The sequence below is a fragment of the Camelina sativa genome, chromosome 15, assembly GCF_000633955.1.
Source record: "Camelina sativa cultivar DH55 chromosome 15, Cs, whole genome shotgun sequence".
Lineage (NCBI taxonomy): Eukaryota > Viridiplantae > Streptophyta > Magnoliopsida > Brassicales > Brassicaceae > Camelina > Camelina sativa.
The window spans coordinates 26,915,173-26,925,986 of record NC_025699.1 but is presented as its reverse complement, the minus strand read 5'-3'; the positions used below and the strand labels follow the sequence as shown (position 1 = coordinate 26,925,986).

The 10,814-nt window shown below is 32.5% G+C and overlaps 1 protein-coding gene across 1 annotated transcript; it reads right to left on the bottom strand.

The window, feature by feature from the left end:
- LOC104747637 (peptide methionine sulfoxide reductase A5) lies at nt 8,452-10,418 on the bottom strand. Its single transcript, XM_010469305.1, has 4 exons — nt 9,992-10,418; nt 9,316-9,428; nt 9,077-9,221; nt 8,452-8,966 (listed from the first exon to the last, which is right to left on the bottom strand). Exons 1-4 carry the CDS (start codon nt 10,310-10,312, stop codon nt 8,769-8,771), a joined length of 777 nt encoding a protein of 258 aa, XP_010467607.1. The 5' UTR covers nt 10,313-10,418; the 3' UTR covers nt 8,452-8,768.

Sequence of the window (10,814 nt, the reverse complement as noted above, 5' to 3'; positions counted from 1 at the left end):
AAGCCAAACAATGAAAGAGAATTTTGGAGTGGCATTTCTGGTTATTGGTTAATGAATTCATTGGTTTATTGGTTATTATTCTATTAGAGTATTTGTTGGATAGTTGCTGTTTAATGTTTGGTATTTCCGTAGTCTATATTGAATGTTGTTAGGTTATTAGTGAGTATGAGATCATTAGATATTTTATTATTTTATTTTTAAACAAATTAGGTCGGTTCGTTTCAGTGAGACATAAAGATTGTTGTGATAACTAGACAACCAATATCCTTGGCCAAAAGAATGAACCAAAACTTACATATGTGATTATCGACCAAAAAGAACATGTAGATCTCTCTCAAGGCTTATATATTAGATGTCTCTCAACACGGGCCAACCTTTTCTAATGGTCTCATTAACTGTATAGTCTATCTGTTTTTGGATTCTACTGGGGAGAGAGCTCGGCTGCATAACAGTTTAGTTTTGTGGCTAGAGTTGATCTCTCAAGCTCTTCTTTTGTGGTGTTTCCTATCAGATGGATAAGAAATGGATGTTGTTTAAGCTCGAACTTCTGCAAATAAAAAATTCAAGTGAACATATTGATATGGCTTTCCTCAAACTTTTATCCTTTAACTTGGATTAAAAGCTAACAATATGTAGAGAGACTTAAAGTTGAACCATGTGATCAGGCTCTGTTTGATAAAACGTTCCTAGCTGTTGAATTTGAGTAGTGACGATACTGCTTCTTGATTTAAGTTGCTCCCTTTCTTTGCTAGTAGAAGCCATTCTCTACTCTTATGTAGAATTAGTGAAAATACACGATCTGTTCATAAAGATTCTAATGTTTTAGATTTAGGGCCAAACAAATTCAAGATCACCAAACAGCAAGTGTGGAGATTTATTTCATCTTTTACATGTATTGATTACCCATATCAGGACCTTGTCCAAACACTTGTTTGGAATCATGACTAGACCAGAATACATTTAAAAGGTGACGATAGCCAATTATCCTCAGATCAGATTCAAGCTGAAGACAATTATAGAGCGACAACAACACAAATTTAGAGATCTTCATAATATTTTTATGATCCTTCTCGCTTGGTTTCCAATCCGGCTGTCAGAGAGTTGGGCATTCCGAGGTTTGTAATGGGTCTGTGGGTCGTCGGAGAGGGACCTTTGATGGAAACCGGAATCTTCTGTCTTTGTTTTCCAATCCTTTTTGTCGCAAAACCATGAACTTTGATTCCGTCGGAACTAGTGCTCTGGCTCTTTGCTTATGGTCACATATATCTTTAGATTTTGAGCTTCATAGTTTCAGCAGGTTTCAAGCTTTTTTCATTTTCCGGCATGTTTTCCATTCTTTTTGTTTTGTAACTGGATCTTCGATGTATTTTTTTCTTGGCCCAACCTATTAAGTAATGAATAAAATTTAGTTTTTGTAAAAAAAAAAAATTGTGTAAGAGAATCAAACTTAATGTAGTTTAGAATTTGATCTTAATATTCAAATATTATGTTTCATGAATGTATGATGTTACATGTAATATTTTTAATTTTATGATATAATCCCCTATATATTAATAGAGAAGCATTTTGTTGAAAATGCTGATGTGTTGTCGCCAGAGCGATTTGGAGATTTAATTGCAATTAAGCATCTCAAGATAAACATATTTACAAAAATAAGTCTTTTGATTCATTAAATGTGCCATTAAAATATACTAGATTCAGACCCGCACATACGTGCGGGGTTGATTTTAGAAACTAAATTTGCTAACATGTTTATAATATATTACATATATATGAAGTATGTTTGTAAATGTATCTTTTAAGAAATATGTTATCAACCAACACATCAAAAAAAAAACTTTTTTCTCTCAGACACGGTTATCAAGACACTCTCCGCAACCAAGCTACCCGGCGCCGGTGAGGCCTTCGGCCGCCGGCGTTGGGACAAAATCGATCAATCTCTCCCCCAGTTTTTCTCTGCTTTCTCTAGTGTAGCTCTGTTTAAATTTTTTCCCCAATTTGTTATATTTTTTAACCCTTCCCAAACCCTAACAAAACCTATCTCTAATCACACCAGCGAAAACTGTCTGTGTCCGCCGATCTGCTACTCACCGGAGAGAACCTCTTCACAAAGCTCAGACACCAACCGTACTCTCTCCTCACCGTGGTTATTTCAAGCGGAACTAGGATTCTCCCCAGTGGACCTAGGTTCTATCGCCGACCCAAACCGAGGTCACCGGCTGTTCCCGCCGATCTTTCAATCACCGGAGTTGCGCTTTGCAGCACAAAACCCTCCATTAGTCTCGGGAAGCCGCCACATCTATGTTTCATCTTGGCAATCGGGTTCAAAGTTAGGATTTTCCCCAGTGGACCTAACTACCAATGGCGACTTTTACCACGGATACCACACGATGCCGCTGCTCTCTCACTCACCGGAGAAGTCTCCTGCACCGCAGACCTCGCTGCAGCTCTCGGACGGCGACCTTCCTCGATATCCTGTGCGGCGCTTCCTGCTGAAACTAGGGTTATCCCTAGTGGACCTAGTTTTCAGCTTAGGCCCATTAAGCCAAAAAAGCCCTGAGGTCATCAAATCTTCTCAAACGGACATCAATAGCATCTCTCAGCCCAACTCCTCACCGCATATGAATCGCCATTGTCTTGAACTGATATGTTTCCCGATAACTGATGGTCGAAGACTCCATCGGCGAAAGGTAACACCAGCTCTGCTTTGGCTACTCATACATCCTATACAGAACCTGGCTTTAGATGTTTTTAGGGGCTTGTGGTTTGAGGAAAATTCAATATGGTTCCCTAGTTCATGTATCTCGATCTGTTCTAGCACTAGTGATAAACTTGGCTCTGATTTTATGCTCATTGACGAGTATCACTTAAGCTGGTCACCTGATGATTTAAAGCATCCTTTTCGTCCCACTCCTACCACTCGGATCCAAGACCATCTAATGTTTAGTGCGAATCATCGATATGATCCAATCCTTATGCTTTGTTTGGTAAAGCAACATTGTCCTGACTACAAAACCATAGTCTACCAACCGTTCGCTAAGAACACCTTTTCAACGTCATTAAGTCTAGATTTGACTATGACAAGTTTGTCTACCTTTGAGCTACTCATGGAAGACCTCTCAACAAACCTTGATCTCACATGGGGCAACCTGCTATCTAGCTTTTGCTCTAAAGCCTCTTGGACTCTTTGTTGATCTATTTTATCTTACTTTGTTTGGTATTGGGGAATGCCTCTTTTGTTGTATGGTTTAAACTTTGGATTCTTGAATCCTTTTCCTTGTATTTCGTTTAGAAATGAATGAAATCAAGTGTTTGACAAAAAAAAAAAAAAATATATGTTATCAACATTCAATATCTGAACTCTACCAATTTTGTATTTGATTTGCTTTTAATATGGTTTAGACAAAAGAATGATCGGATTTGTTTCTGTTATCAATAAAAATAATTACGTTAAAAAAATAGTAAGAGAAAGGTGGTATGTTAGTTTGAGACAGTAAATGAGTCAAGTACCTTTTTATTTTCGACAACAAATATATTAGATAAGCTTAAATGAGCCTAGAAGGAGAATCGTTTACAAAACTAATAAAATGGGGTTGAGTACGAACTTGTCATATCAAACGATCCACAAGCATATTAGCATTCCTAGAAATCAAGGTCAAAGAGAAACTTGAAAATTCTTCCATGTCCACCTTGATGTCGTTGAGATAGGCTGAGAAGGCTGACCAGTATGAAAGGGAAGACATCATCTGTAGAGTTTGCTACAAACAGATAAAGAATATGTAAAAGATTCAAAAATGCATGTATGTAAGGAGCTTTATTGGTAGATATATTTATTTGATATATCATTTATAACATAATCTTTATATTGGTTTGCTTTCATCAACTTGTTATCGCTCCACCATAAATTTTAGATCGACATGATACCTAACTCAGATCGAGTGTGATCAGGGTTAGTGATCAACAAGATTTATGTTAAACTTGATAATCTAGACAGATGTATGTATAATATTTACATATAAGAAATATATTGTGGGAAGACTATAAATTATGGTTAGATTATATATGAAATTTTTAATAAATGTTTTTAAAATTGAAAAAAAAACAATAGAAATTCAATTTCGTTTTTAGTTTTTTTTTTTCCATTTGTTTTAGTCTGAATTAATGAGTAGCCTCGTTTTATTGTGTTTGATGAAAACCTAATATATTAAATGATGATTTATTTTTACAGAATAATATTAAATTAGATGGTCATGTTTAAAAAATATACTACCAAAATTAAATATGGTTGCATATTTACAATATCAATCTAAATAACTTCATTTGTTATGGAAACTTTAAAAACAGCTTTCTTAAATATCGGCTAGTTATCAAGTTGTTGTTTTAATTTTGATTAGTTTGTAAACAAATATCCACTTGTTTATTTGACCAGGATCCAATGGGTTACAATATTACTTTTTTGCACTTTTTCTTCATTCAAAAATATTCTACCCTCTAGTCAAATATAAAAGAGAAACTATTAATTTACAATTTCAAACCAGTTTTATAAAATATATTAATAAACAATTTCTCTTTCATACCATACATATATAACTTACACTATGTGTGGATAGATGCATAAATCTACTATAAGATTACATGTGTTTTTTCATCTATATAAATCTTAACAGAGTAAAACTAATCACAACTAAAGTATATTTTTCATATCAAAGATTAAAGTCCCTTGAATGTACTACTCCCTGTATGACCTTGCATGCTTTCGTCCACACCATTTGTTCTGCAGTGTCAACTATAAATCATTTTTAAACGTATGCAAGTTCAAAAATCTGCTTAGACTAAATATATATTATTTACTTGAGAGTTGTGTGTCAGCACTAATATTATATTTTATTATACCATCTAATTTAGAGCCTATATAATACATGAACTTAATTTATTATTGGTTTAGTGCCTTACCTCTTCATTTGCTAATAATAACTTAATTATTGTATTTTTTTAAAACTTAATTATTGTATTTTCTGCTTTTTTTTTCTATATACTCAAGATGTGATTGGGTTAATATGTGTGGACGAAGATCTAAAACAAATCAATAAGTTATGTGAGAAAAATACCATAAAAAAAATATTTCAATTTTAGTGGAACTACAAAAACGTCAGAAAAAATATTTTAATAGAACTACAGAAATGAATCTGAGTAATCAGTTTGTCAAACATTATTTATACAAAAACAAATAAGCTGTCACAGTTTAGGTTTATAGGAAAAAAATTGTTATTAAAAATATTTTTTTCTTAATAGTTATGGTTCATAAAATTACTCCGAAAATTTTGGTTAGCAGTTTAGATAAATAAGATAACAATTCCTAATTTTAAAAATACATTTAGAGCTATGATCAATGCAATTCGATAAAGTAAAAATGTTTGTTATACTTGGTATACATTTTAAGAAACGATTTATTTGTTTTATAAATAACATATTGTTGACTGTTTTGATTTTGTATTAATCTAGTTTCTTTAGTATACGGGATCTAAATTTTGTCTAAAAAAATAAAAGTATATGGGATCTGAATTTGAAATCCGATCCGAACCCGATCAAAAAAACCCGATCCGAATCCGTATCCGAAATTGTAAAATACCCGAACGGGTTCTAAATCTCTAAATCCGAAAACCCGAACCCGAACCCGATCCGAACCGAAATCCGAACGGGTATCCGAATATATCCATATTATTAATATTTAGTAGTAATATATTAGTAATATTTATAATTTTAATAATAAAAGTGTCCAAAATATTCAGATTTTTAGATATTTTCGATAATTTGAAGTATTTAAACTGTTTATTAGTAAACTTGGGTTAAAAATACTCTAAATTTTCAGATATACTGCATATTATTGAATAATTTAGACTAAATTAGATACTAAAATTTTGAGTTTTGTGAACTTCGGGTACTCCGAATCCGAACCCGAAATACCCGAACAAAACCCGATCCAAACCCGAAGTCTAGAAATACCCGAACGGGTCCTATACATCAAAATCCGAAAACCCGAAACCGATCCGAATCCGATCCGAACCCGAACGGGTACCCGAATGTCTAGGCCTAGTATACGGGATCTAAATTTTGTCCAAAAAAATAAAAGTATATGGGATCTGAATTTGAAATTCATTTTAATTATTTATAATATTTATAATTTTCATATTAATTAGTTTTGTTTTTAGTTAATTGTATTAAACTGATTTTTTTATTTCCGTAATTATCTCACAGTATAAAAACAAATCAAATAAGTGTACTTGTATATAATTTCGAATTTAAACTTTCATTGTTATGTAAGCAACATTAAACAACTTCCTAAAATGTTGAGTAATTAAAATGTCGATTACCTTAATTATTCAAACTGATGCTCCCTCTGTTCTAGTTTAACTATCGTTTAAGGTTTTTGCACATAAATTAAGGAAACTATTAAATTTTATGTTTTACCCTTCATTAATATATTTTATATTTTTTTCGTTGGTTGAAACTTTAAAACAGCAGGGATAAGATTGAAATATTCATCAAACATCTGCATTGAAAAACTAAAACGACAACTAATATGAAACAAAAATTAAATCCTAGAACGACAACTAAATTAGAATGGAGGGAGTATGATTTTTTTATGCTGCATTATTAGGAAACTTACTATTTTGTATATGTTTGGATACACATTTATTTCCAATCATGTGGGTAGATTTGTTTAGATTTAGTGGCATCTACACCAAAATATCGTGTTACCATATTTGTTTAGTTTCGTTTTTAATGTGTTAAAATCAATTAATATTTGTTTGACTACTATACTAAAATATCAATTAATGTTTGTTGGTTCCGATTCTTTTTGGCTCATATCTATTTGGCTCCACAGTTTCCTTATTTCAGTTTGAGTGGCATTTCATTGTAATAATCTCTAACCCTATGTCTTTTTGTTAAAAATGCTTCCCTTTTAATAGTATAGATAAGGAAATATTTATTTCATTATTATTTACATAAATGTGTCATTAGAATATATAAGGTAATGTTTTTTTCTATTAGTTTTTCAAAATGAAAGACTTCACCAACTATTAAAAAAAAGAAAATGTAGTTAATAATTTAATTATCATTTTCATAACATATTTAATTATTTAAAGTAAAATACATTTCATAAACTATTAAAAAAGTATTAATCAATTTAATTTTTTGAAATACAAAACTTATTCTCTGATTTTAAAATATTTGATGACTATTCAATTACTCCCTCTATTTCACAATAAGTGTAATTTTTACACATTTCAAAAAAATTAAGAAAATATTAAAATATACATATATGCCCTTATTTAATAAATATTTAATGGGTTAATTTAGTCATATATTAAGGATAAAACTAGAAAATCTAGTGAAAAAGATGCATTGAAAATATAAAATAGTGCATTGGAAATGTAAAATGACACTCTTTGTGAAACAAAAATAAAATTCTAAAATGACATTCTTTATGAAACAAATGGAGTATATATTAAAAATTAATTATTACAATAATGTTAAAAATAAATAACATTATGACAATAATTAACATTATTTTCCACATTTCACAGGTGAAATATATTTTTACACTAAATAATTAAATGTAAATTTAAATAAAATAAAAATTATGTGTAAAATTATTATTATTACACCTTAAATTTCAAATAATAATTTTACTTGTAATAATTTTATTTGAGTCAATTTACATATAGTGCATGTTGTTACCTAGTATAATTGATTTGCCATGTTTCATGGAGACAAAAACAGAAAACATATGAGGGAAAGACCATGTGAGTATGTGACATAAACGTAATACATCAAATGGTAGCAAATTTAGAGTGTATTTGCTTTATATTTTTATATTATCCAAATTAAAAATAAAATTATTATAGTAATTGAAGCCTTATTTATTTATTTTTTAAAATAACTAATGTTTACACACCACATGAATTCATATGTATTTAAACAAAAGTCTATGTAAAAAATGAATTCAATCAGTTTAATATATATATTTAGTTACATAGTATTATATAATTTATAATTTATTATATTTATTTAAAGTTGCGTGAGACTTTTCCTAGTTCCATAATAATTTAGGAGAAAGGAATTAATTTTACCAAATCAAATTTGTTGATCACCATATGGAAATCTTAAAAACAAATTTTAAAAAGAAGTAATTTATATTACCTCAATTCGGGTGAGTTAAGCCGCAACGAAGGATCAAGGTTGTACGAATTCCTCGAACCCTCGTTAAACTCACACAAGTGTCATCCTGTGTTGAGCCATTTTGATGAGTAGGAATCGGTGATATTTTGACTACATAAACGATATTTAATCTTTTGAACATAAAATAAAATATCCGGTCTAATCCGGTTACGACGAGATATTGATTGATTAACACATAAGCTGATCATCAAGATTTCAATACCATAATGATACAATGAAAGTCTAAGATTAATCCATAAATGAACTTCGTTATCACCCATAAATGAATGGGTGCTTACAAGAAAACGAAAAGCATACTGTGAAAGATGAGAGATCAGAAAGAAACAAGAAAAAAAACACTGAACAATCAATCACCACTCAAAGGACAAGGTCAAGGTGCAAGAGTAGGACTAGGAAATACACATTGTTGCGATAACTGATAACTATACGACCAATTTCCTGGCCAAAAGAATGAACCAAAACTTACATCTGTGATTATCAATCGTATCCAAGAACACGAAGATCTCTCTCAAGGCTTATATATATTAGATGTCTCTCAACACGGGCCAACCTTTTCTAATGATCTCATTAACTCTAGAGTCTATCTGTTTTTGGATTCTAGGCGGGCAGAGCTCGGCTGCATAACCGTTTAATTTTGTGGCTAGAGCTGATCTCTCCAGCTCTTCTTCCGCCATGTTTCCTATTAGCTGGATAAGAAATGGATGTTGTTTAAGCTCGAACTTCTGCAAAAAAATACAAAATTCAAGTGAACATGTGGATTTTCACAATCGTTAATCCTATAACAACTGGATTAACAGCTAACAACAAGAAGTAGAGAGACATAAAGTTGAACCTGGTGATCAGGCTCTGCTCGATAAAACGTTCCTAGCTGTTGAATTTGAGTAGTGACGATACTGCTTCTAGATTTAAGTTGCTCCCTTTCTTTGCTAGTAGAAGCCAGTCGCAATTCTTCTGTAGAATTAGTGAAAATACACGATCTGTTCATAAAGATTCCAATGTTTTAGTTATTTAGGCCAAACAAACTCAAGTTTACCAAACAGCTAGTCTGTGGAGCTTTACTTCCTCTTTTACCTGTATTGATTACCCACATCAGGACCTTGTCCAAAAACTTGTCTGGAATCATGACTAGACCAAAACACATCTAAGAGCTGACGATAGCCAATTATCCTCGGATCGTATTCAACCTGAAGACAGTTATAGAGCAAGAGCAACACAAATCTAGAGAATCAGTAACTTAAAAACCAGCTCACAAGGATTATTTTTAAACAGAGCAGATGAACATAGACAATTTAGGTTAACCTCAATCACATATACGCTGAGATCACACATTACCAAAGCTCAGCAAAACAAAAGCTAAATCATATTCAACAAAAGAAGAGAGGCAACAGATCAATTTAGTTTAACTTCGATCACACTTTACAAAACAAGCTAAATCAGCTACAGAATCTACCAATCAGGCTATTAAGATAGAACATTGCGGATCTCAAGCAATTTTCCAATCGTCGTCTGCACAAATTTCTCAATCCAATCGAATACGATTAAGTAGAGCAAATCAAATCGAACAACATAGGCACTACATCAGCAGCTCTCAAACCACAGATTCAGTATATCGAAACCAAATCCGAATAATATGATGGAAGAGGCAACAAGATCAATGATAAAGATAAAGTTCAATTCAAAGCCGGCGGCAATGGGAATAACGAAGTAAACATTGGATCAATCCTCAAATCGAGAAAACGAAACAAACCTGTACGGACTCGGCGTGATCACCCAAGTTCCTATACTCAGGATTCGTTTTCGTTCCGCCGGCGTAACCGGAGGTTGTTCGTACGACGCCATTGATACAACCAAAAGCCGCCTCCGATCTCCAGAAGCTACCAAGAGCGAAAACCGCAGATTTCAAAGGACGATCGGGAGAATCAACGACAGTATCCGAGATCTGATTCGGAATCCTGATGCAAACAGCTTTATCGAGCAGAGAGATGCAAAACAAGAAGAAGAAGAAGAAGAAGAAGAGATTCGTATAAGGAATGAAGCAGCAACGGTTCATCTTATGTGATAAAGCCATTACAGTTTACTTCTTAGCTGCTGCTCCGAACCAGGGAACCACGAATCTCCCTCCTCCATATGAACAACCTTGAGTCGCTCAAAAGTCACACCTCCAATCAATAATGGCAAGTTTAACTCATTGAAATCTTCGAGTCCCTCTGTCTCGTCTAGAAGCTTTGCCAAGTTAAAAAAAAAAAAGAGGTAATTTATTTTACCTCAATTCGGTTACCACCGAAAGCATGATTCTCAGTGATAGACTAAAGTTTTAAACCTTGTTACGAATACGATACCAATTGATTCTTCGAACCCCGGTGAGACTCACTAGTCATGCTGAGTCACTACCGCTTTACTGGGCCGGAATTGGTAACAATTTATTTAATTAATTACTACTTAAAACCTTTCTAACATATAACTGGTTTAAACACACAACTTAATTCCGGGTTTAGTCCCGGTTCTTTGTTCAACATTTCTAAATCGACCGTCACATATGTTAATGACAAGATGACATCAAGATGGTGAAC